The sequence below is a fragment of the Eretmochelys imbricata genome, chromosome 7 (genome assembly GCF_965152235.1).
Source record: "Eretmochelys imbricata isolate rEreImb1 chromosome 7, rEreImb1.hap1, whole genome shotgun sequence".
NCBI lineage: Eukaryota > Metazoa > Chordata > Testudines > Cheloniidae > Eretmochelys > Eretmochelys imbricata.
In genome coordinates this window covers 98,250,046-98,278,042 of record NC_135578.1, presented here as the reverse complement: position 1 = coordinate 98,278,042, position 27,997 = coordinate 98,250,046, and the positions used below count along the sequence as shown (strand labels likewise).

Genomic DNA, 27,997 nt, shown 5'->3' with positions numbered 1-27,997 from the left:
CTTTTTAGATCAGCAAGTTGGAAAGAGAGAAAAACCAGGAAGTTAAACAGATCAAAGAGCACGAGCAGCATAAAAACACAGTGTTAGTAACGGAACTTAAGGCCAAACTTCATGAAGAGAAAATGAAGGAGCTCCAGGCTGTTCGAGAAGCACTTTTGAGACAGCATGAATCTGAGCTTCTTAGAGTCATAAAGATTAAAGATAATGAAAACCAGAGATTACAGGGCCTTCTTAATGCTGTACGAGATGGAGCTCCTGATAAGGTTAAAACAGTCCTTTTCACCGAAGCAAAAGAGGAGGCCAAGAAAGGGTTTGAATCTGAGAAAATAAAAATGCAGCAAGAAATTTCAGAACTTAAGGGGGCTAAGAGACAAGTGGAGGAAGCCTTAACTTTGGTCATTCAAGCTGACAAAATTAAAGCAGCAGAGATAAGGAGTGTGTATCACTTACACCAAGAGGAAATCAGCAGGATCAAGAGAGAGTGTGAAAGAGAAATTCGCAGACTGGTATGTGTTGATGTAAATATATATGGTTTTGGTTTTTGTTTGGTTTTGGTTTTTTGGCTGTTAAAAAAGAGCTCTGGTCTGGAGTAATGGTTCAGATGCACATGATTGGGCATCCAGACTTTTGGGTGCTTATTCAACAGGATCTCTGACATTTTTTTTTAAGGTTTACTCATCACAATGACAATGTCTAAAATGAGGTTTTCTAAATACGTAGACTACATTTTTAACACATGTTTACAGCATTCTTACTGCCACTATGGTGAGTGCTGCACAACGTTTGTCAAATGCTTGGAACAAACATTCTGTTAATAAGATAGCTCAGGGAAATCCTGCAAGATGATTGTTTCTCAACTCTCAGAAATTTAGTTCAAAGCTTTTCCTTGTTGTGCTGCAGCATCATGTGTTTAAATTACAATTTCTGTTCCAGAAGGCAAGCTGCTCCATATCACTGATGAGCAATATATGGTGGCTTAGAAAACAGTAAGTTTCACAAAGCTGTGAACAGAAATGAACTGAAATCCTAATACCATCTGTCTAAATTCACCCTTGTTATCTTTCAGTTTGGTGTAGATTTAACTACTCAGTGCCTGCAGAATGGTTAATGGATACATAAAAGAAAAGGGGAAAGTGTTATGCAAATTTCCCTGCATCAATCCACATTGCAAATCTTATCCACAGTGTGGTTCTCTTATCTACTGAGTAAATTTCGGTTCTATTGAAACTCCCACTTACAAGAATGGGAGTTCTGTGCATGGAGCAGAGGTTATTATTATTATGAGTAGTAGCATTTAGCCTCTAGAGCCCCCAGTATTGATGGGGACCCCATTTTGCTAGACGCTGTGTAGACATATGCAATATACACAGTGCAGGTTAAAGATGCAATTGTTTTCAGAAGCAATCACATTTGCATTAATTATTTTGTACTCTGTGATTCTTTTAATCACTTTTCCTCAGAAAAGCTCTTTTGAGTCCCCTTATTATGTGATTAGCACCGGGTGGAATAAAGTAATTGCAGTTGATCAACTCATGGTATAGAAGCTCAGAATATTTCAGTGGGTAAAATATTAATCCCAGGTAGCAAAATATGTCTCTTCTCAAATTGTGGAAGTTCGTCTCCAAAATACCTGTTTAATGCTGCTGCAAAATGTGTTACCTTCCACTGAAGAAAATCAGAGTTGAAGCTAAGTTGACCTCCAAAGGAGTTTGTGGAAAGAGAATGCTAACAGCTAAGGGAAAGTACAGGACCAGTGCAATTATAGACAGATAACTATGAATTTATAAATTGCTAATAGCCGATGGGTGATTTGGTAGAAAAATAAGGATTTCCTATTCCTTTTGAAGGACTAGCAGTTATCCCACTAAACTTCAAATTTGGTTGAAAAATAAAGCACAGTCAGAGTAGTTTCAATACAAGGGTAAGTTTAGTGTCAGTCTTTCTGAGGATCTCTTCATGTCAGTAGAGACACACATGGTTACTTTGTAATAGCAGATCATTTTTCTATCTTGTGTAACATAGAGTTTAAGTAGCTTGTTATGCATTATCAAATTTGTGCCAAGTTTCTTGCATTGTCTGTGTCATTGTAAAGTAACTAAACACTATACCCATATGTTAGGTTAGTATTGTATTACCCAAGATCCTTTGAAACACCTGCTTTTGTGCCAGGTAGCTCAGATTTGCCATCTGAGCCCATCTCAATGAATTGTGACACGTCTAAAACTCATTTTTAATAATGACTGTTGTATTGATTGACTATTGAATTATTGATAATGAAAGCCTGAGACTAAGGGTATTAAAATGCTTTACCACTTTTCAAGTGTGTTGGGTAGGCCAGAACTGACTTAGATGGGTGATTCATTGGATTTTTTCAGTCTTTTAAAATTAGAAACTTTGAAATGAAAATCAAATATAATGAAAGTCAAATATTTTCCTGTAATTAATGCATTTCACCTAACTTGGTGTACTCAGTGTGTCCTCAGAATCAATCTTGTATTTTTATTTATTTGCTATAATGTTGATAATGAACCCGATTCAGAAAAGCAAACAAGCACAGGGTTAGATTTGAGCATCTACTTTCGTCCCACTGAAGTCAATTCTTAAATGTAAGCATAAAAGTAGTGTTTTGCTGCATTGGAACCAATATTCTTAGCATTGTATAAGGCACAAAAAAGGCATAGTCTTGACAAGCTTGTAATAAGATGTTAAGGGGACTTTGAATGGAATTGTCATTCCTTAAGTACCTGCTCAGTACTGGAACAGAGATTTTTCTATGAGGTCTACTTTCTCTGCTATTCTTTGTGTCATGTATCTAGGTTACCCCATTGATAGAAGGGCACCTTTCATGTGCTACAAATACAGATTCCACAACAACAAATCCTCAAAACTCTCTAAAGGAAACAAAATCCCAATTCATCTTGTGTCCTTCATCTCTATGTCTGATTGTATGTTTGTACTTCTGCTGATCCCCTCAGCAGTGTATGTCACATGCCAGTTTCCTCATTTGTGATCAGCTGGAAAGGAGGGTTTTTTTGAGGGAAAGTAACAAATTTAGAAACATTTTATCAGTCAATGTAGAAAATATTTGCAGTAAAAATGATGGAGAGAGGTAAATAACAGGGTCCCCCAAGGATCTATACTTGATGTATATATTAACATTTAGCCAGATTAAAATGCAAGCAGTCTGCGTCAATGACCTATCCTCAGGGGTGAAAGTACCTTAAATGACTTACCGGTACGCAGAGCGGCTGGGGTCCTGGGCAAGGTGGGGGAGTGGCTCTGGGCCCCTGGAAGTGGTGGGGCTTGGGCGGAAGGGCCGGGGCTGGGGCCAAAATCCCCCAGCCAGCCCTTCAGCGCTATCTGGGCTGCACTGCCCAGGGCTTCAGCAGTGATTTAAAAGGCCCGGGGCTCCGGCTACAGATGCAGTGGCAGCAGCCGGGAGCCCTGGGCCCTTTAAATCGCCAGGCCCTGGGACAGCTGCCCTTTCCCTCCACCTCCCCCATCAGTGGCCCTGCTGATACGGTCAGCTGTGTACCAGTGGCCACTTTCTTACCAGTACGCCATACTGGATCATACCAGCTTACTTTCACCTCTGACTATCCTTTTAATCCTTTACCATTCTCCCAATTTTTTTCTTGTCTGCAAAGTTTATCAGTGATGATTTTATGTTTTCTTCCAAGTCATTGATAAATATGTTAAATAGTGTAGGACAAAGAACGAATCCCTGTGGGACCCTACTAGAAAAACCATACTCGTTTGATAATGATTCCCCGTTATAATTACATTTTGAGACCTATTGGTTAGCCAGCTTTTAATCCATTTAATGTGTGCTGTTTTAATTCTATATCTTTCTATTTTTTAAAATCAGTATGCTGTGTGGTCAAGTCAAATGCTTTACCAAAGTCTAAGGATACTACATCAGCAGTATTACCGTTATCAATCAAAATTGTAATCTCATCAAAAAAGTTATCAAGCCACTTTAACCAGATCTATTTTCCATAAACCCCTGTTGATTGGCATTAATTACATTATTCTCCTTTAATTCTTTATTAATCTACTTCCTTATCAAACTGCTCCATTATCTTGTCCAGGATCAACATCCAGCTGACAGGACTGCAATTACCCATGGCCATCCCATTCACATATTTTAAATATTGACAAAACACTAGCGTTCTTTCTGTCTTCTGGAAGTTCCCTAGTATTCCAAGACTTATTGAAAATCAACATTAATGGTCCAGAGAGCTCCTCATCCAGCATTTTTAAAACTCTTGGATACAAGTTATCCAGATCTGCTTATTTAAAAATGTGTTAACGCCTTCCTGAGATACTAGTGGACTGTTATTATATGATATGAATATATCTATTTTTCTGCAAATGAAGAACAGAAATATTTATTTAACACTTCTGCCTTTTCTGTATTATCATTGATAATTCTAACATATCTAATAGCATTGTTAGGATTCTGTTTGTTCCTAATATACTTAACAACTCCTCCTTATTGTCCTTAACTCTGCTGCCCATAGAATCTGGCCTTTTGCTTCCCTTATCAATTTGCCACACTTTCTAACTTCTGATTAATATTAATTACCATCAACTTCTCGTATCTTCCATTTGGGGGTGTGTGTGTGTAATTTTTATAGCTGCCTTCACTTTCCCTCTAACATCGGTCTTTCTTTTTTTTAAAATCAAGTCAGTCTTCTTCTTTGATTGTGGCTTTTTGGGCATCTAATAAAGTGTTTTTAAACAATTCTCAATTATCATTCACATGTTTCTGATTAAATTTGGCCTCCTAGCTGATATGGCTCACAATTATTTTCAGCTTTAAAAGAAAACTGTCCCTTTTAAAGTGCTAAGTCTATGTACCACTGGTCTGGACTTTATTCTGTTTATACGTATAAATATGGTCAAGTCATGATCACTTGCACCTAAGTTACCGTTAATTTTTAGTTCTCCAATCAGTTCTTCTTTATCTGTCAAGACAAGGTCAAATACAGAATTCCCCCATGTTTGATGCTACACTTTTTGAGTTAGGAAATTGTCATCTGTAGTATTTAGAAAGTCCAAGACAGGATTTCTGCCTTGCAAAAACTGTATATAAATGTTTTCATTTATTAAACCAGTTGCAAAGAAAAACAGCAGTATAATTGTATAATCCTATAAGAGATACATTTAGGCATCAATTGTGCATACCAAAAATCATGAAACAATTTGTTTTTCACTTCATAAATTAAATAACGTTAATAGTAACAGAGACATTGTATGCTATATTATGAGCTGGATCTTTCTTGGGTGGGGAGGGATAGCTCAGTGGTTTGAGTATTGGCCTGCTAAACCCAGGGTTGTGAGTTCAATCCTTGAGGGGGCCATTTAGGGATCTGGGGCAAAAATTGGGGATTGGTCCTGCTTTGAGCACGGGGTTGGACTAGATGACCTCCTGAGGTCCCTTCCAACCCTGATATTCTATGATTCTATGATATTGCTGTAAATCAACACAGGTCTAGAGATTTCAGTGGAGCTTTGTCACTTTACACCTGCTGAGGATCTGGGCCTATAAGTTTAAAGATTTTATAACTAATATGCATTTGTTCTGAAAGGTATCTATGGTGCAGGAAGCTATTGGTGGTTTGCCTTGATGGCATATATTGCTTTATTGAAATAAGCCATGCATCATATTTAGGCATCGTTTCAATTAACCAATTAATAAATATACATTTATTTTCTAATGCAATTCCTAGGTAATATTTTGCAATTGTTTTTAAGGGCCTGGTCCTGTTTAGTACCGACCAGTCACAACACTCACTGAAGTCAGTGTGCCACATTAAATTCTCAGCATCTAAATTGTGATTTAAAATAGATCAGTGTGTCAAAACAAGACTCCAGGGAAGTATAACTAGAAAGGCACTCATCAGTGAAAGAATAGAATTCCCGTAAGTCATGAAGGGTGATGCTAAATTTGTATGCCATATTCTCTCAGCATTTCTTCCTCCAACGGAAGTGATTATTCCCCTCTATTCGGCACTGGTGAGACCACATCTGGAGTATTGTGTCCAGATTTGGACCCCCCACTACAGAAAGGATGTGGACAAATTAGAGAGAGTCCAGCGGAGGACAATGGAAATGATTGGGGGGGTGGGGCATATGATTTATGAGGAGAGGCTGAGGGAACTAGGCTTAGTCAGTCTGCAGAAGAAAAGAGTGAGGGGGGATTTGATAGCAGCCTTCAGCTATCTGAAGGGGATGGAGCTAGGCTGTTCTCAGTGGTGGCAGATGACAGAACAAGGAACAATGGTCTCAAATTTCAGTAGGGGTGGTCTAGGTTGGATATTAAGAAAAACTATTTCACTAGGAGGGTGGTGAAGCACTGTAATGGGTTACATAGGGAGGTAATGGAATCTCCATCCTTAGAGGTTTTTAAGGCCTGGCTTGACAAAGCCCTGGCTGGGATAATTTAGTTGGGGTTGGTCCTGCTTTGGGCAGGGGGTTGGACTAGATGATCTCCTGAGGTCTCTTCCAACCCTAATCTTCTACGATTCTATGCTTTGACTTTCCATAAGTTATTAGCTATGCAACTAATTACTTTTTCAGTCTGGTGACACTTTTCTCACTCTCATTTGGGTGAGTAGATGGTGCAGTGTGGCTGTCATCACTGATTTTATTCTCTTATGCTATCCATGTCATCATGGGCATTTCTCTCTCATACAGAGTAGATTATTCCATATTTCACTTATTGGATTATCCAGTTACACTTGCTCCAAATGTCTGTTTGATTTAGCACTGAGTATATTCAGAAAATTTAGAACTAGCAGATAACAGTCCCACAGTCCAGAGCAGCCCCCAGCTGTTGGAAGGAGTAGACAGGATCATAGGATGCTCCACTGACACATATTTAATGTTTGTGTTTGTGTATGGGTATGTCTACACTACAATTCAACACCTGCAGCTGGCCCAAGTCACCTGACTCTGGCTCATGGGGGTTTGGGCTGCAGGGCTGTGAAATTGCTATGTAGGCATTCGGTCTCAGTCTTGTTTTCAATATGTTTTTTCTGTAATGCTTTTTTTTTTAAACTTCAGAATAAAGTAGGCTTGCATATGAAAAGCTGTGTGGTAGTTTATAACTGTAGCAATTATAACTGTTAATGGTCTCTGAAGAGAAAACAAATGTCCTTGGGCACCCTGTCTGTGCTGGGAAATACAGTGAGGGCAGGGAACTGTGCATCCTGGAAATACCCTTATTAGAAGGGAGAGAAACATACATTCCACCCAAGAGAGGCAACAGCTAGGGAGATGGAAGCCTGAGAGTGGGTGCCCTTGCTGGACCACTGAGGGGGAATATAGGTGCTGCAGTTGCCCTGAACTGTGACAACTGTGTAAATGTGTGTATGGTAAAAGGCATAATTCTGAAGGGAGATGTACTCATACTGGCAGAGAGGAGACTAACAAGCTCCTCTGGGCTTGTTCAGTACTAATGAGGTGCACTGCCAGGTTTGTTCTGACTGGAGTTTCAAAGAGAAAACTTGCGCAGCAAGTGGTGGTGAGCAGGAAGAGGCTTGCCCCGCCTCAGACAGCAGAGAAAGGCCAGCCGAGAGGGAGATAGCATTAGGCCTCACTGCTCCCAAAGCTTCATGACCTAGCCTCAAAGCATTAAGCCCCAAGAGGAGAGGCTGGAGGTAGACCCCTTTTAAACAAAGACCAAAGGGCTAACCCAGGAAGACTACCTGATATCCAGGTCACCCTTCCCTTTCTTTGTTTTCCCCTCTCTCATGAGGGAAGGAAGAGGCACCAGAACTTTTGTTTGTTCAAAGAATTCCCCCCCGACCCTGGCTCCTTGGGCATCCACTGGGGGCGGGGGAAGGGGGAGGGGAGGACATTATAAAGGAATGGAAGTGGGGTTTGGAGGGTACTTGAGGGAGCCCTTGCCCTCCCACCCAGTTTGAATTCACTATGCACCCTTCTCTAACTGTACCCCTCCCACACCTCCAGCAACGAGTTGGGTTCAGAAGACACTTATAGCTACAGTTGTACCCTCTTATGCCTTGTACCTCCACAGTGAATTAGTTTCCAATGTATAAGTATTTGTCATATAGCAAGAGGGGGTGTATTCACTGGAGCTCATTTAGAAGTTATGGGAAAGTTTAAAAAGCTATTCAAAATTCCATTGTACCTGTGACTGTTCCTGGTGTTACAAATTAGCTATTCTAAGTGATGCTGAGTTGGGGAAGTCCTCCAACTGTCTGGCTTGTGTGACACTAGCACTGATTTTGTAAGCTAACATATTTTGCTTTGGGCAAGTCATAGCTAAGTCTCAGGCTGGATATCTGTACAATGTTCCTGCTGATCTTCTTCCCAAATAGCATATAAGTGGCTTCTCTGACCTCCGTTGATATATACCAGCTGGGGATCTGGCCCATCATTCATAAACATTGCTTTGCTCTTCTCTGCAGTGCAAATGTTTTGTTGCACATTTAGGGACTACATGTTTTTGTAAAGGACATGGCAGACATCCAGTTCTACATTGTTAATGGAATTATGACAGGACGTTAAAAGCTGCTTGGTTTATGTGCAATTCATTATTTAGTAATTTTAACAAATGCGGTGTGATAAATCACACCAACAAACAACTATTTCACCCTTTGAAAAAATACTGTTTTTTGTAAGTGTGGATGAGAATAGGTTCTACCCAAAGACCAGTCAATAATTTTGCATTGAGATTAAGCCTTTTTAAATAAAAACCCTTTGAAGATATTTATTGCTGAAATGTACACTTTTTAATTTTAAGCCAAATTATTCCTCTTTACAATTACTCACAGAAGACATCCTATTGCAACATGGCAGTCTTAGCTGCAGAATGGAAAATAGATCCATACGTAAGCAGCTAAAATTTGCTTTAAAAGGGTAATTTTGTTTTGTTCCTATATTCTCTTTTCAAATAAAGATTGATGTTATTTTCCTTTTTTATTATATGTAGATACAATATAGAAGATGATCACGTCTCACTTTAGACCTGCAGAAAAATATAAAATATAATTTTAAGTAATAAATATTATATGGCAACCTCAAATTTAATAAATAATGTATGACTAATTCAAAAGTCTTAAACTGTGAGCTGCAGGGTAAGCACCAGTTAATCGACCAAGGAGCAGCATTATGTGAAATGGGAATCTCCAGAGGCTCAACTTAACCCTGAGGGGATGGGAATTAATTCTGGTCATGATCCAGTAAAGCATTTCACTGTGTACTTAACTTTAAGCACCAGAAATACACCACTCTGTAATTTCATACCATAGGTGCTTAAATATTACATACTTCTGCAAATGATAAAAGCGAATGGAACAAAGAGTCTCTCATCTCATAAATTTCACAGTTAATATTTACCAAAGGGGAGTTCCAACCTATTACAGAGTGCGGCAGGTTACTTACCAAGTGATGGGGGACATTTATATGTTAATACCAGTGATCCATGGAATCATAAACTTTGGACTCATTTGGATTCACCTGTCTTCGTCTGTGAACGCTGCAATAAAGAAAATTTTGGATTGAAAATGGGTATATTTGTTTTCTAACCGTGTATGTAAAAACATTCCACTTAATAGACTTCTCAGGCATTTTATATGAAAGAGTCATGAAGTTATGACTTTTATCTCTTGTATTTGAGCACTTCTAATTAGATCAGATGTTAATAACCCAGTGCTGATTACCTGCAGGCAAATTTTGCCCATCAAACAATATTGCTAGAATATAATGTATACATTATTTTGCACACAGAGTCAAAATGTTTCTTGAACATTTAATTTGAGATTTTTACACTAGTAACACGTAATGTCATAATTTTATTTTTCAGAAGCCAGTAGCAACTAGAGATGGATCAGACCTAGCAGCCATCTTGTCTATCCCCATGTGATGGATTTTCAAATGGGCGTTTTCTGATCTACTATTAAATGTCTGAAGTGAGCAGTCTTTACTGCCTCTTTTGGGAGATTATTCAAATTTCCACAACATAACCAAACTGTTAGAAGTTTTTCCTTTGCTCAACAGCATCCCATTACTCTTACTTATACTTTCTTGGACCATGCTAAAAAATGATCTCCTCTTCTGTTTATTTCTTTGATATTTGTGTATACCCATGGTTTTCACATCACCTTTAGTCATTGCTTTGCCAAGCTACACCTGAGTCATAGATTAATATCCTTTATGGCCAGAAAGGACCATCATGATTAAGGGTGCAAGTTTGTCATGGAGGTCACGGATTCCATGACTTTCCAGGATTCTGCAGCGGCCAGTGTGGACTGCCCAGGGGTCACCTGTGCAGCTCAGGCAGCCCCTTGGCTAGCCGCACCGGCCGTTGCTGGGGCAGTCTCAGGCCGCTGCCCTCCACAGCCAGCAGCAGCAGGAGTTAGGGTGTGGGAGGGGGCTTAGGGCAGGTGGTGGGGCATAGGAGGGGGTGAGGGCTCTGGGTGGTGCTTACCTTGTGGGGCTCCCCAGATGGGACAACATCCCCTCCCTCAGCTCCTAGCAGATGGCTCCACGCACTGCCTCTGCCCACAGGCACTGCCCCCGCAGCTCCCATTGGCCATGGTTCCCAGCCAATGGGAGCTGTAGAGCTGGCACTCGGTGCAGAGGCACCACACAGAGCCAGGTAGTGAGCCTGCCAGCCTCTCCAACCCCGCCCCACAGCACCTGTGGGGTTCCTGGGCCGCATGCCGCCTCCCCCATCTTCAGTGGGTGTCCCAGGCCGCGGGCCACTGCCCACCAGCCCCACGAGCACCCGCAGCACCCCTGGGCTGCTCCCCCCACAAGCATCCGCCTCACCCCCCAGGTTGCCGCCCCCCAGCACCCACGGTACCCTGGGCCACCCCCCCCCCCCAAGATTTAGTCAGGGGTATATAGTAAAGTCATGGACAGGTCATGGGCAGTAAACAAATATTCATGGCCCGTGACCTGTCCATGACTTTTACTAAAAATACCTGTGAGTAAAACGTAGCCTTAATCATGATCATCTAGTCTAACCTCTTGCCTTGCATAGGTCACAGAACATCACTTTGTAATTCCAGCATCAAGCTGACCTTCCTCTGCAACCTAACCTGATTCCCTCAGGTGTGCTACCTTCTACTCATACAACAAGTACAATTGGGCCCATATGGTTAGGAACAATTAAATGTGTCTAGCATACAGCCTAAAATTGCACCGGCTATTTTTCCCTCTTATCACTATATAAGTAATGGATTTTTCATGGAGGACCCAAACTAAGTATTGACCAGCATTGTTTAGCTTGTGAGACTAAATGAGATCACAGTCTTGATGGTATCGCTGCAGACATACATAAATCCAATATAAATTCCATGGTTACATAAAAGAGATTCCATTTACAGCTGAAATAAGATTGAGCTCACAAGTACATTTCAACATCAAAGGGCAAACACTGACTGGAAAATAATAATTTCTATGTAAGTGTTGAACTTAAATTGAGTATTTTAGAAGAAAAGCATTTGCTGGAGGCGGAAGTCTTCAGAGAGCAGATGGTGACATTGACTCCATTTCTTGTGTCAAGGAAGTTCTAATGCACAGGGCTTATTGTTTTTAAAATGTGACATCTGTTTTGAAAATAATACAAAATGTGATTTTGTAAAACTGGGATTTTACATATGGTTTTACAAATCATCACTCAGTAACTTCTCTTTCCCGCCGGATACAACAGAATTTAAAGTAGGCTTTATCACCCCAACGTAGCATCTGGTATGTGATCTCTGATCACACTTCTAGTTTCTGTAATTTTTCATGTCTGTCATAATGCATTTAATCAAAGTCCTCTTCCACTGCTATTGTTTATCCTTATGAAAAATGTTGCAAGCATGTGTCCCACATTTAAAGAAATGGGAAGAGGTTTTGGTCACATGGAACATTATTTTATCTGTTTAATCAAGAGTGAAAATTGTATCTCCTAAACCCAAGATATTTTTTTTCTTTTTGCACATATGGCACGAGCTATTTATGTCTGGAAGTTTGTATGTGATGATCTCCAGAGAAGCAGAACTTTAGCACAGTCAAGTTGTCCCTGGTTCACTAAAGTACAGTTATGCAAGATGAAAATCACATGTCATTTTGTAACAAGTAGGCATATGAACAATGTCCTCTTAAAGAACTTGTAATTATTTAATAAACTTGATTTTTACTTTTTAATTTGTGGCTCTCTAAATATCATAAAATACTACCAGGGTGGCTTCAATTACATTCTTAGGGTCTAGTCTCCCTCCAATACATGCACATTTTCTGTTAACATTAATGGGAATTATACATGCATGATGCCTATCAAGGAAATATAGACCCATTAGTCATGTTAGCATTATCAGATTAGTTGGACTGCAATTTATGCACAGTAGGGACTAAAATCCAAGATAATGTAATGTTAGTGTAGGTTTCATATGAGATGTATGTTGGTCAGAAAAGATAAGTGATAAACCACAGGATAGACCATTCAAAGGGGACTGTACTATGAACCAGATTTTTTTAAATGGCTGTTTTTGACAGTGACTATTTAAAAGACTAATGGCCCACCAGTGTAGGATCATGCAGTGTTCCAAATATCCCTGCTTCTTATAGAAATGCTCTAGCAACATAGGCAAAAAAGGCAAAAATCTTGTTGATTACCAAGCGCTACATGTTTACAGACACATGCGTCTGACACTTCTCACTTTCCCGAGGAAGTGGTAACATATGAAGAAATGTGGGCGTTAAAGCAAAGTGTCAGGTGAGTCGAGTAGGAAGCAAAAATCCTTCAATTGCCCATTTTACTGTTGATTGACTCAGTCCTTTATTTGTAAGTAAGAAAAGAATGGAAGACATGCTGGTTAAAAATTCCCATGAGCAGTAGTAAAGGTGATTTCTCGGTTTAATGGCATCTCCATCAGGCTTCCTATAGTGAGAGCCGGTCAAATTATTAATTATGCATAATATTAATTGAAAATTATAGCTCATTTTTCCTGTTTGCAGTCTGATCTGTATTTCTACTAATATATTTGTTTTTCACATCTATCCACTAGATAGTTCAGATGAACAATTATCAGCTTATGGTTTCTTCTCAAACTAAGTATTGGCCATTCATTATTTCTGTGTGATGGTCACTTAAATCACATGGTAAATAATAATACGATGACTTAACTATTGTAAAATTCAAATGATGAGTAGTGAATAACAAATAGTGATACCAGTTCATAGATATACACTTGTGTAAATGTGAACATTGTTGTTTGCTTGAAGATTTTCTCCCATCATTCAGACAAATAAACCCCTTTCATGTGGGTCTTCCCAAATAGTGAATAACAAAGGAACAAAACATGATCCAATTGAATAGGAGTTTCAACAAGTGGTCACAAACACTGTTTTGCACTATTTACCTAGCTCCGATAGTTAAGAGTCTGTTGGCATTAAAACTGGGCCAGATCCTGGCCCCTGCTACATTCCCTTTCCATCAGTTTGGCAACACAAAGGGAATGGAAAGCTGCCCTGTCATAAATTTGCATAAGGGAATCCCTGGATGGCATAGAAAACTACTTGCTTCTGCTCGCACCTTGTGTAGTGATTGCAAAAGGAATGCTTTATGAAAGATATATAGATATATATAGATATCTCATTGATACATAAGGTGACAGTTGATTTTGTTACAAATTCAGACTAAACTTTAGCATTTAGGGCCACATGTTCAAAGTGGGCTTTATCTTGCCCTCTTCATCAGCACCTGTAATTCTGCACAGAGAAGGCCATGTCCTGAAATGGTGTAAATTGAACTCCTCTTCACTAGCTTCAATGAATCTGTGCCAATTCAGTTTTGAGAACCTGGCCCACAGATTTTTGTGCGTACAAAGGAAAAACTATCCCTTCTATTTATGTATGCAAATGGGCTTTCCACATGTGCATGGACAAATGTAGGGTTTTAGGCATGAAAGATTCTCCACCCCCAAGGTTGCCTTTATTGCAGTTAAAGTATGCCACATTTAACAGATTGTGGGAGAGCTGGCTGTCATTGCTCTTCCCATGGTCATGGAGAGCCTGGCTTCAGGCAGACAGGTGGCCTTTCATTTTTCTGCTATCCATGCTGACGGCAGCATGGAGCCTTCAGGGAGCAAGGGGAAGTGGCGATGGCTGGTAGGGAAATGAGGGGGAGCGTGAGGGACAGGCTTGGGGTTGGGGCAGAGAGGAATAGAATGGGGGAGCAGGGGCTGGAAAGGGACAGAATTTCAGAGACCAATAGGCACAGGGGCAGAATAAGAGGCTGCCCATGGTTCTCCCAACAATCTTACTATGCTTCTGTTTCTGTGATGGTAACACCAAGAGGCTCCTGCTGTGATCAGAGACCCATTGTGCTATGTACTATATAAACATTGGAAGAACAGTTCCAGCCCTGAAGAGCTTACAATCAAAATCGATGAGAGAGAATGGAGGGCTTATTACCCCCATTTTACAGGGAACTGAGACGCAGAGAAAGTTGGCCCAGGGGTCACAGAACTAGCAGAACTGGGAACCCCGATCACCCAAGTCCCAGTCCAGTGCCTTAATCACTACTACCTTGGTCACCCCTAGTTTCCCAAGCATTTGTGTCTGCCCTTGTTCTCTGCAACTCCCCCTGGCTTCTGAAGTCTTCAGGCAATATGTTCCTGCCTCCCCCAAGCCTGCAACTACTGATAGGGGCACCTGGGAGGGAAATCTAACATTTTTCACTGTTGAGAAATGTCACATATGAAGATGCACAAAACGTAGCAGCTGTGAATTGCAGGCACAGATTTAGTCTGTTTTCTAAAGTGTAACCTATGCTGTTTGAGTGCTTTTGCTCCCATTCCCCAGATGTGCACTTCGGGGATAGTAGGTAGAGTGTTTTTTTTCTGGTAAACTTTCACTAGAAGTTTACTCACCTTCAGAGTGAACTTTGGCCATTTGGCATTTGCTTGCCCATGGGCCATCTCTGAGTTACATATGATTGGTTAGGACAGTCCAGAAAGGGCTGCTGCATAAAGCAGTTTGATTTAATTCAGTTTTGCATTTAACTTATGGATTGTGTGCAGATGCTACATGGATGGATGCCAGGCAAAATAAATACATATGAAAAATGAAATCAATAAACAGAGGCTAGAGTTTTTTTGTTGTTTTTGTATTGGAGCTGGAGTGTGAATTTTTCAAGCTATTTAGGAAGATGGAAGGATATTTCATCATCATCAACAACAACAGAATCACCCTTTCACTGCTTGTCCTCCACTGCATCTGCTGTGTTGCTATCATCCATTCATGAATGAATGACTGAAATCAATGTTGGGATGATACAGCACATATGCTCAGTTTAGATGTGCTTGGAATATTTAGCAGGAGTTAAGTAACATTCTGGACTTTGGCTAGTTGACAGTGTCCCTTCACTGGGAGACTGTCATACCCAATCAACTTATAAAATATAAAACACAGTAATCTATACGATTGTGTAATACTGGTACAAGTGTTCTGAGTTATTCCCTCCAGTGCAATTGGTTTGACAGGGACACAAAGTGGTTAGTTACTCCTCTGTACTTACTTTACATTAGAAAAGATCCAAAGAGGCAGCTATGTTAAAATATTTCAAAACACTGAGAAAAACCTTCATGTTGAAAGAAGAAATGTGAAGGAAAACTGAATGAAGGTAAGTCCTACTGCATATAGAGACGTTCCATGGGTCTCTCCTTCTGTCAGAGTGCAAGTGCACATCCCCATAATGTCAGGGAGACTGACTTGAGAAGAGATCCCCTTTCTTTTAATCTAGAACTTTTAGTTACCATTCCACTAATAAATGATTGACAGCTCATTCACCTGCACTTCTGAAACTCATAGCTAATGCAGATTATTTTACACATTCTAATTGCTTGCTCTGACATGCTGCCTATGGGGAAATGTTTATGTCATGTAACAGCTTCTGCCTTGGCAAGGGTTTTCTCATTTGCAATTAAAACCTTTTTTTGGGGAATAGCTTTGGCTTTTTTAGCATAGACATATGAAGCTTCAAAAGCAGACTTCTTCTGCTGTTTACAGTCATGTTAATGATGCTTATGGAGACTGCAGAGCTATAAATGCCCTGTGAACATTACAAGAGGAAATTTCTACAGCATTGAAGCTTACATATTGATTTTTATATTGCCCTAGAAATCATGTCACAAGGTTTGAAATCAGCTTGATGAAAAATAATATTAGAAATTTCATTTGCTAGCACAAGTGACGGGGGCAGGACCCAATTTTTCATGCCTTTGCATTTGCATAATTGGCAGTAGCTATGCTCACAGGCTGTTAATTAATTAGCACTTCAGCATAAAAATTCATTCTAGGTGGAGACAGCCTGCTAAAAATAAAGTGGGAATATCCACACTGGTAGGCAAGACATTCTCCTTTAGACGATTGGATACTATGCTCATATATATTCATTGACATTGTTTCACAACTAGTCCTGTTATCTAAAGCAACCAGATACAAATATAAGGAAGATAGCCACATTAATCGAAGGCACTTCAGTGTTTCTATGTAGAGTAATGAAACAAGTGTGTGCAATAGCTTTGTTTTGGACACACACCTGGAAATTCACAAAGATCTTTCAGTGAGTGGCAAATAATTTTCTTTTTTAACAACAGCTTAATGTTATTCATGCTGTGAAGAAAAAAACTGTAAAATAATCTTGTAAAAATGCTTTCTTCGTTTAATCAATACATTTTGCTCCTATCAAATTATATGAATATATTTATGTTTAACAATGAACTGTAAATATAAGAACATTGTATTTAATCCATAACTATGAACTTAAACAGATAGGAGAGGTGTGAATATTGATGCTTTGTTATTTCCTCACTAAGCTAAGATTTAGTTCTTTTTTTTTCAAAAATCAAAACCTTGCTAGAATATAATTATTTTGTTGAATCTTGTAATTTCATGTTTTTCTTAATTGAAAATGTTGTCTGTGTTACAGAATTTCTTTGTGTTCACATAAGTGGAACTTTGGCTATATAGATTTTTTTCATTTAAAGTCTCTTAGTTTAATGTCTGATTATGCGTGCCCTGGGAAGAGTTCATCGGACATCTCTTTGTTATGAGGCAAACTAGTAGATTGCTGCATTACTAGGAATTCAATATTTTAAGGCATCTTTAATAAAGTAGTACCCAAAATGTATTTTTTCCCTCCGTTTTCTAAGGAGACTAACTTTTGCATAGAAAAATATCACACGTGCTCGAATTTAATTTTTACATGTCCTTTTCACAAAGGTAGTTTATAAACAATACTTGTTTTTCCTGAATTAGACTCTGTGTTTACTTCCTGTAATACTGTAGATCCCACTTATGGGTTTATTGTTTTTATTTTAGGATGTATAAAGCTGGTGAGGAATTGTGAATACTGCAGACAGAGCACCTATCCCTTCGTTGTTGCTGCAGCTGCTGCTAGTGCTTTCAGAGAATGAAAACGGAGTGTTGTGTACTTTGCTGCTCTTATCCCAGGGTCTGCACAATGGGAGAGCTCTGTATTTTCAAAATAATTAGTGGACAAGATGATTGAAATTGCAAGACTAATAGATATATACTCCTCTCCCTTCTCATGATAGATGCCCTTACTGAGGCTTTTGAGGGAGGAGAGCAGCTAGGGGAGGGACTGTGCTCAGCTTCCCAGCTGAACTTTCAAATACGTGAACTGAGGTTCTCAAACACATAGGGTGAAATCCTGACTCCACTGAAGTCATTGGCAAAACTCCGCTTGACTTCCCTCAGTGGGGCCAGAATTTCACGTGTAGCATCTCTAGCCCAAGGCTCAATGCAAGTAGATTTGCAGTTTAGTGTACATATTACACACAGGTCTACTAAAGAATGAGCAGACAATAGATATGCCCTACACAATATGAAAAGTCTGGAAGTAGGAGTTAGGTGCCTAAATACCTTTAGAAATCTAGCTCTTAGGTCATAGTGTGATCTTAGGTACTAGGGATGGTGTGCCATATGTGGTGTTATTTATTGCATCAGCTACAGTATTTAGGCACAACAGGATTGCTATGGAGGGAATGTCAGCCTTGACTCTGAATTTCCTTGTTTGCTGTTTCACAATCTTAAATGCCTGATACTATCTTTATCTGGATACTAGTGCTAAGGATTCTAAAACTGAGTCCAGTACAATAGTTCTTGAACAAGAATCACTTCAAAACAGATATAACTTAAGAAAAGCTCTTTTTTTTTTCAAAACAGATATAACTTAAGAAAAGCTCCTGTGTTTGACCATGATATTAATTATTTAAAGCAAAGTTATTCAATGAAATATTTGGCTAATTCATTCCTCCATTTTTATCTGGGTTTGGGAACAATCCTATAAAAAACAAAACAAACAAAAAAGTGAGTAGACTGCCCAGTTCTTACTGTCTGTCCCATTAAGGGGAAAGCATTCTGTCTATGAACAGCTCACAGTTAAAAAAGCTGCTTGTTTCATTTACATTTGTAGTGTTTCAGAAGTATTTAAAGCACTACAAAGATAATAGCTGTCTGAAGTTAGGAACAATATGGTTGTTTTGGGAAGTTGACATGATTAATTTTTTCCACACCGATTCATTATCTACAAGCATATTTGACAACCATGTAACCTGTGAGTGTAGTATCTTGTATTTCCACATGTAATGGATGTTGGTGTAATCTAACTGTTGAAGGTGCTGCGGTTCTATTACAGTAGTGTATATTATCACAATCACAAAAGGGCTATTCAGGCTGCTCTTGAAGAATTGTTATTTATAAAGTAATGCAAGGTTGGTCCTCTGCACAAAGGTAAAATTAAATCCTTAAAGTAAATAAGATTGTAACCTTCAAAATTCCAAACTTTGGGGGTTTAATCTTTTGGCCTCCCTCCAATCCCAAAATTTGGTTGTTTCATATCCAGCCCAGCATACAGGTAGGGTCCAGCTCTTAAATTAGCACCCAGATATAAATTCCAAACCATTTGCTCTGCAAAGTTTGGGTGGGTTCTTGAGCATTGATCTGGACCCATCTCTATGTCAAAGGCACCTGGGACCTGATACTAAGAATTCAATAACAATAAGTAGATACAGTAGCTGAGAACCTCTTGGTACAAAATGATCATTTCTGCTGGATGGCTCCCGAAGTGGTTAAAAGTGTAGAAATAATAAGTGCAATATTACTAAAGCAATTAAGCAATTCTGTTCATATGGCCACTGTAACACTCATTGCTATTTTATTTTCTAAAGGGTGTTGTTTTTTGTTAAGGAATGTCAAATCTGTGAAACTGACTGTGATATGGTTGTCTTTGGGTACAGTCCAAGATGCTGTGCTAGTGTGATGCTGCCAGTTTCCATGGTAACCAGAGACCTGTAACATGCATGCTTGTGTGATTGTATTTTGTTCTCCTTGTAGATGGAGGAGATAAAATTTAAAGACAGAGCAGTCTACGTGCTGGAAAGAGAGTTAGGGGTTCAAGCCGGGCATGCTCAGAGACTTCAGCTCCAAAAGGAGGCTTTAGATGAACAACTTTCCCAGATCAAAGAGTCTGATCGACATCTGAGCAGCCCCAAACGGGAACTTCCTTATGCAAGTGGTGCAGGAGACGCTTCAGATCATTCAGGAAGCCCCGTAAGCACTTTCACGTGGTTTCACCTAAACAAGCAAACAAAAAATGACAAAAATCTTGATGAGTGCACATTTAAGCAACAGCTTTCCCATAGCAGTACAGAGCAAACCAAGGAGATTTCTTTTAATGCGGCAATTCAATAGCGGGATCTTTAAAACTAAACTAAAATCTGATCATGGGAAAGCTTTTGCTTTTTTGGTTTAGTTTGGTTTTTGTTAGCAAGGTGAAATATTCAGTTTTTTAAAATGTATCCGACTTCAAACACCTGCCTTAATTTGACAGTGTGACATAGTATCTGCTGACAAATTATGCAAATGCTTTTCTAGTAATGTATGTGTGCTAGTTTTCCAGGCTACTAACAGTATGTGTTGTAAGCAAATGTAGAAGAACAATTTACAAAGGGAAATCAGTAAAGGTAGTGTAACCAACAGCATGCAAGCTTACAGGGTATTCCAGTCCTCCTAGAACATCTCTATTATTAATATTTACATCCTGCTAAAGAGCTTTTGCTTTCAACCAGTGGTCTAGGAAGTGAACTAAATACCTACTAACCTATTCGCCACTGTTTCTTTCATATTATGCAATATCTTATGGCATTAAATTTGTCACCTTTTTATATTGGCTTTCTATGTAACTATGCCACATTCCTGCTTCTGCATTAATTTGCTAATAGTAAAAATTTTCAGTTCACTGACTTCATATGTCTGTGACATATGTTAACTTTTTTCATTGTTGATTCTCATCAAGATTTATTTTGCAGCCGTTCTTAATTTTCTCAGTAAAAGTATAGATAATAGAAAACACAAACAAGAAAATCTCTTTTATCCTTTATTCTGAGCCTCTCCTGCACCTGTTGAATGAGGAATCCTAGAACTTCTGAAATTTCCATTAGGATCATGGACTTTAATTTGCTTACTCTGATTAAAGTTCTGTACTTAAGTTTTATCAAACATTGGAATAATGCTAGTGAAAGAAAAAAAATCCTATAACTTTTGTAAATATAATGTAACTGCTCTCTGATTTAGAAGAATAAAACCATGTCTTCTTATATTTGTATTCATTTACAATTTGATTTAAACATTTTCACTTTTTGGTCGATTAAAGCATAAACCTTTATGACTGACCAGTTAGAAGCTACAGTAGGGCCACAACTTCATAGGAGAGAAACTTATGCAATAGTATAATTGCATGGACTTTCTATATTTATTTTTCAGTATTTATAAATATAATTTCCCTATAACAGACTACCTAGAGTGAGTCACATGTCTGAAATACTCATTTCAACAGTGGCATATATTGGAAACATTGCCTTAGTTTTCAATTTTTGTCTCTCATGTTTCCAAGTTTAACATTTGTGATTCTGTATTTGCATATACATACTTTTGCATTTGCATACTTTCTTACATTTCTGCTCTTTCAATTTTCTGTTGGTCTCATCTTGCAGTTTCAGTTCTAAGGCAGAAGTTCTCAACAAGAGGTCTGGGGCCCTTGAGAGGCTATGAGCAGGTTTTGTGGAGGGGGGGGCACCAAGCAGGGCCAGTGTTAGACTTTCTGGGGCCCAGGGGAGAAAGCTGAATCCCTGCTGTGTGGGGCTGAAGCTCAGGGCTCCCAGGCCTGCCACCTCGGGCTGAAGCCAAAGCCTGAGCAACTTAGCTTTGTGGAAACCCCTGTGGCATGGAGTCCAGGCAATTGTCCTGCTTCCTAACCCTTAATGCTGGTCCTGCCTTTTAGATGCAGAAAAAGCAGTTGTGGCACGGGTGGGCCGTAGAGTTCTTGTAGCATGTTGGGGGAGCCTCAAAAAGAAAAAGGTTGAGAACCCCTGTACTAGGGCACAGATTACATTCTCCTGTGCAATCGGTCAGAAATAGTTGAATTCAGACAAGAGCAAAGTTGGTGTCTTTGAAAAAGTTTGATTTTATGAACAGTTATTTGCAGTCGGTCTTTGTTTTAGGAACAGCAGCTGGATGAAAAAGATGCCCGGCGTTTCCAACTTAAAATTGCTGAGCTAAGTGCAATAATCCGGAAGCTGGAAGATCGGAATGCATTGCTGTCAGAAGAAAGAAATGAGCTTGTAAGTAGGAACTACCGTTACACTATTAGGAAAAGAATATGTATCAGAATTTGCACTGGCAGGTGGACACTCACTAGAGACAACATTAAACTCCTTTATCATGGTTCATATGCAGAACATATTTACAGAGTAAGAGAAGAACATCTGCTTTGGAAGATTCAAGCATTAGGTAGTATTAATTCTCAGTTGATCCCCAGAGAGTGAATGGGGACATTATCCAGGCAGCATGGAAGACCTGAAGAGCGGAATGGAGGCTCTTGAATTTGTGGAAGTGGGAGCAAAAATGCACAGCTTCTTAGAGGTGTTTCCCACCTGGCAGAAAAAACCATGAGAAAGGCTTATCACCATAAAATTGACTACTGCAAGAGGTCACAGAATCAAGTACTCTAGCTCAAAATTAAGGGGTAATTTTAAAACCAATCATTCAGCTGTAGCCATGCCTGTCTCCTGTAAAGGGCTAATCAAATCTCATAACCTGGTCAGCTCGCCCCATCCCACACTGTCCTATCCCTTTGTATGACATGGCAAAATTGGTCAGATGTATTATGGATTTTTTCCCCCTTCTTCTGAAGCATCAGGCATTTGCCACTGTCATAGTTTGGATTTCAGAGATGATGAACCAATGCCCCAATCCTGAGGAGTAGATGCCATGTTCCTATTCTGGCACTTCCACTGCTCTTTCCAGGCAATTAAGTTACATACAAAATTGATGGAAGGAGGGCAGATGTGTAAGCCTAAAAAAACAGCAACTTTGGATTCAGGATTGGGTTTGGTTCAGGTTTTGGGAGAAGATTTGTATAGGCCCATATTATCCAAACTATTTGCTCCTTCTTATTGATTGCCCATACTTGTAGAATCTAATCTCTTTTGAGTTAAAAATACACAGTGGGCATATTAGATTTACTGAAAATGAGAACACCGTATGTAGAACATCGTTTGTCATCTCTGGTACAACTTTATGGGCCGCAATGGAATTCCACTAGGGCTGAACTTTGTCCGCCGTGGGTTTGAAATGCAAATTGCTGTGGCATCCATACAGAATGCTGTTTAAAGATTTGCTAGTTAATGGTATGTATGCTGTCAAACACAGAATGTATTTTACAGTACTGGTGCCATGCAGGAAAACTCCATATAGACTGAATTATGGAGAATATTAGACCAGCAATTCAACAGTATAATCTGGGGTTACATATAGCATCCATATTAGATTACAAAATTGCTAACACTGTAAATCTGGACATTTGGCTTCTCTCTTTCATTTACGCCTGATAGTATTCCATACAATAACATAACATTGCCACAATATGTTTAGTTCATAAAACAAAGAACCCCATTTTATTTTTAAGTAGATATTGGTTGGCATTTTTTTCCAGTGGAACCTTTAATTAAATACATCAGTAGGAGTATATTTTTTTCTGCAGTATGTTCACACTATGCCCTTTTAAAGGGTCTCAGCCTTACAGTGGGCTTTTACGCATGAAGGATTGACAGTTTTAGTGTTAGAAAAAGTCTCAGGTTGCGACAGGTTTTGTTGTTTTTAACTTATAATGAATTTTAAAAACTCTTGAAAGAGGCACTGTCAAAATGTCACCTTGTTATAACTTAGCATTTGCTCAGTCAAGTCAGTGCCCAGTATGAGCTGCTGGGCTGAGCTTGAACTGATATGTGCTCAGCTTGTTCTGTATGCTCCAGTACTAGAAATGGCACAGCAAGCAGAGTACAGATCCTGCCTCCTGTTCACTCTACCAAGCATCCAGTGCCCAGAGTTGCCAGGCTGAGCCACTCCCTGCCCGCTGAGGGGAGGGAGTGCAATCCTGTGATGACACCCTCTCCAATGACCTCTGATGTGAGGAGGGGAAAGAAGAATTTCTGAACCCTCCCTGCCCCCCACCCTCCCCATCCCTCCCCCGGGGGTGAGAGTTGACATCTCTAACCCAGGTTTTTCTCCTCTGGCCTGTTGGGGGACAGAGAGAAGAATTTTCCCACAATAACAACACAAAGCAACACACAAAATACACCCAAAGTCCAGAAGAAGGAGAGGGAAATATAAATGTCTTGTACCTGTATTCATAATGTTGAGTGATAGGTGCCATGTAAGAACCTAGATAGATAAATCAAATGGACAGATACATTTGAATCCCTGGCACCTTCATGAGATCAGCAGAAGACAGTCTGATGGAGTGCCTTGAGGACATGATCAATTTTTCCATTGATTTCAGTAGGCTTTGGAACAGGCCCCAAGTTAACAGAAATTGGAGGGGACCTGATTTAAAAAACTGCTGCTGTCATTCTGTTCCTGGCCCTGTTACATATTTTTCCCTCAACCCCCAGTACTTCACTGGATATGTGAATGAAGGGTTTGCGTGTGTAGGCAAGGGAGAGGGTTGTGTATATGGGTGAAATGAGAGTTAAAGAGGTCAAGCATCTTGCCCAAGGTCACACAGTGAGTCAATGGCAGAGACAGGAACAGAACCTAGGAATCCAAGAGGACACTGATTTGCATTTTTCAAAATTGGAAGTGAATTCTATTACTATGGTAGTAAAATGACTTGAGTTTTAATACATTCTATTGCTATGTTTTCAAGTGATAAATAGAAATCGCTACACTGAGTGAATGCATTCTTTTAATATTTCAGTTAAAACGTCTAAGAGAAGCAGAAAGTCAGTATAAACCTCTCCTGGACAAAAATAAGCGTCTCAGTAGGAAGAATGAAGATTTATCCCATGCCTTACGTCGAATGGAAAATAAATTAAAATTTGTAACACAAGAGAACATAGAAATGGTAGGTTTCCCTCTTGCCACTGTCATCTATAAGAAGAGCAAATAACTTAATATATACAGTTTTGAGGAAATCAGGAATTTAACAAAAATATCATCACAAGCTTGCAGGATATTAAACAAGTGTTTTCATTGTTCTAAGTGTTTTTTCTGGTATTATGTTATACATAATAAGTGACTTATGGCTTTTGCTTATTAACCGATGACAGTCCAGTTATACAGTGGGAAAGTGGTCAAGAAACAGTTCAGGAAATGTTTTACTTTAGCTTTAAAAAAAAAAAAATCTGAGCTATAATAAAATAGTAAAATGCCTATATTTTGATTCAGCTGAATGCTCAGTAGTACTCAGGAGAACAGGGATGCAAATGATGTCACTTGAATTGTGATTTTTGTATCACAACTGCCTTCCAGTGATTTGGAAATTTGCACCGGTGACTCAATATTTTTATTTGTTTATGTTTAAAGTTGAACATTAATGGTAGTTGAGTAAGTGAGAGATTACATGCATGCAACAGAACCAAAAACACTTTTTTCTTAAAGTTCAGTTTCTCTCACACTCTCCAGATCCTGTCCTGCTGAAGATATTGGGAACAATTCAGAAAAGAATTAACCTCCATTTAGGATTTCTTTTGCCACATCTTTAAATTCCTTCTTCAGCGATATAAAGCTGAACAGACTGTCCTTTCCAAGACTTATGTTAATCTAAATCCTCAGTGGGCTACCAGATGGTGCATGAGAGCTATGCAAACTGACTTTGCTCTCTGGTGACTATGAGCATGATGCCTTCCTGATGCCCTAGCTTCTAGCTTTGTCTGACCTGAGGAGCTAGAATCCCAACCTAGATTTATTGTTTGGAGCGGGAAGTGGGGGAGGCAGAGAGAGAATCACCATCATTTTAGCAAATAGCCCAGATGAATTACTGGTTGTAAAAGGGAAGGATTATATGCTGCACGTTGGCAAAGACTTAATCATTTGCAATTTTGTTCTGTGTTGTTGTTTTTTTCCAGAGACAAAGGGCTGGGATAATAAGGAGACCAAGCTCTTTAAATGATCTTGACCAGAGTCAAGAAGAAAGAGAAGTTGAATTTCTGAGGTTACAAATTATTGAACAGCAAAATATCATAGACGAACTCTCTAAGGTAATCAAATAGCACAGCCTTCCTAGTGCTCTTGGACATAGCAAAAGAAAAGAAGACACCAAGCAAGCAGGAACAGCTTGTGTTGTCAACAAACATACGGTGATGATTTCCGTGGGCTTCCCTTTATAATGGAACTGAACCTAAAGTAATATGTGGAACATTATTTGAAAGATCCCTTACACTCAGCTCAACATTTGCATAAAGGAGCTTCTTTCAGTTATTCTGAGCTTTCTGGGAAACACACTAATGACCAGATCCTAATCCCATTAAAGTCAATGGAAAAACTCTCTTTGACTTCAATGGGAACAAGATCATGCCTAAAAACAGGAGACTTATGAAAGGGAATATTTTCCAATGTTTTAGGGTTATTTTAAGATGCTTAAATCTTTTAAAATTTGTTTTCCTTTTAATAATTTCCTTTTAATAATGCTTCTTGTGATCAGCAAAGTTGAGGCTCCAGCCCACAGGTGTGTGGGGGGAGAAAATAAAATCTTGAATGGATCCTTAAGCAAGCTTCATAGTAAATTTTTTTTAAATGCTATGCAGATTTTTCTTAAACATCCCAAAGCCAGTTCTATAACAACTGGCCATCTACATGAGCTAATGCTGCTTTGGGAATTGTAAATTCTGCGAGTTTTTACTCAGAGTTTTTCACTTTGGGCAGGGATATTAGGGAATTTCAAGTCAGCATAAATTTCGGGTGAGGAATCCCTCTGGGTTGAGGAGTGTTTATTCCATAGACAGCGAGTGTCTTCCTGGCTCACCCCCTCCTCCCCAGGGAAAGAGCAGTATGATCATAGAATCATAGAATATCAGGGCTGGAAGGGACCTCAGGAGGTCATCTAGTCCAACCCCCTGCTCAAAGCAGGACCAATCCCCAACTAAATGATGTTGTAAAGGTAGCACTCCTCCAAACTTCCACATCCCTCCTCCTGGATCCACCAGGTTTTATCCCCTCTACAGGCAGTGTTGGAGGGGATAATTTAGCTTTAAAAGGTCCCAGTCTTTAGTCCTTACTTAGGTAAAATTCCAGTTACAGCAAATGAGAGTTAAACCTAGGTATGGCCTGCAGAATCCAGTTAAATAATATTCTACTGCAATACCGATTACAGCTTTAAAGTAGCACCATGACAGGATGTTAGCCACACAGAATGGAATGCTCTCACTTGCCAGCCTTGTCACATCCATTGTGGGGGTTTTTCCTGAATAAATGAAAGATTTCTTGTGTCTTGTATTACAACTAAAATAATTCATACTTTTTTTTAAAAAAAAGTGTGGAAACAGGCTGTGCAATTAAGTAGAAAGCCAATAAAATGTATATACCCTTGCACTTAATAAGAAAAGGAGGACTTGTGGCACTTTAGAGACTAACAAATTTATCAGAGCATAAGCTTTTGTGAGCTACAGCTCACTTCATCGGATGCATTCAGTGGAAAATATAGTGGGGAGATTTTATATACACAGAGAACACGAAACAATGGATGTTACCATACAGACTGTAACAAGAGTGATCAGGTCACAAATCAGACGTCAAGAATTATAACATTCAAAAACCAGTCGGAGAACACTTCAATCTCTTTGGTCACTCGATTACAGACCTAAAAGTGGCAATTCTTCAACAAAAAAACTTCAAAAACAGACTCCAACGAGAGACTGCTGAATTGGAATTAATTTGCAAACTGGATACAATTAATTTAGGCTTGAATAAAGACTGGGAGTGGATGTGTCATTACACAAAGTAAAACTATTTCCCTTTGTTTATTTCCCCTCCTACTGTTCTTGTCAACTGCTGGAAATGGCCCACCTTGATTATCACTACAAAAGGTTTCCCTCCACCCCACTCTCCTGCTGGTAATAGCTCACCTTTCCTGATCATTCTTGTGACAGTCTGTATGGTAACATCCATTGTTTCGTGTTCTCTGTGTATATAAAATCTCCCCACTATATTTTCCACTGAATGCATCCGATGAAGTGAGCTGTAGCTCACGAAAGCTTATGCTCTGATAAATTTGTTAGTCTCTAAGGTGCCACAAGTACTCCTTTTCATTTTACAGATACAGACTAACACAGCTGCTACTCTGAAACCTTGCACTTAATGACATTCTCTAATTATTTTTTATTAGACCCTTGAAACTGCTGGCTATGTGAAGAGCGTAATAGTAAGTAAGGCATATATTTAATTTCACTCTGTTCCTCTTTGTATATTTTAGACAGTGGTTCTTTGAGATCATGCAGACCAGCTGCAACATCTCATGTTCTCTGGTATTAATGAAGTGTTTCAAAGTAATATTTGTTATGAATTTACTTTACATTCAGAGGCTAGATTTAACCCAGGGATTCTATCAATGAAGACCCTAGCAGCAGAAATTCATTGAGGTGGGAGTAAGATTGTGATACTGGAAAAC

General features: G+C 39.3%; 1 protein-coding gene across 15 annotated transcripts in view; it reads left to right on the top strand.

Annotated features, from left to right (window-relative positions):
• The window catches only part of JAKMIP3 (Janus kinase and microtubule interacting protein 3), an 82,614-nt gene that overhangs the window by 22,930 nt on the left and 31,687 nt on the right, over positions 1-27,997 (top strand). For 5 of the 15 annotated variants that reach the window (XM_077821461.1, XM_077821462.1, XM_077821458.1 and 2 more), the window contains exons 2-6: positions 9-506; positions 21,555-21,674; positions 24,311-24,457; positions 25,461-25,592; positions 27,716-27,751. In XM_077821461.1, the coding sequence (XP_077677587.1) occupies positions 9-506; positions 21,555-21,674; positions 24,311-24,457; positions 25,461-25,592; positions 27,716-27,751 (933 nt within the window). Of the gene's footprint in view, positions 1-8; positions 507-19,389; positions 19,606-21,554; positions 21,675-24,310; positions 24,458-25,460; positions 25,593-27,715; positions 27,752-27,997 lie in introns of all 15 variants that reach the window. The other 10 variants (XM_077821453.1, XM_077821456.1, XM_077821451.1 and 7 more) reach the window with 5 other exon arrangements.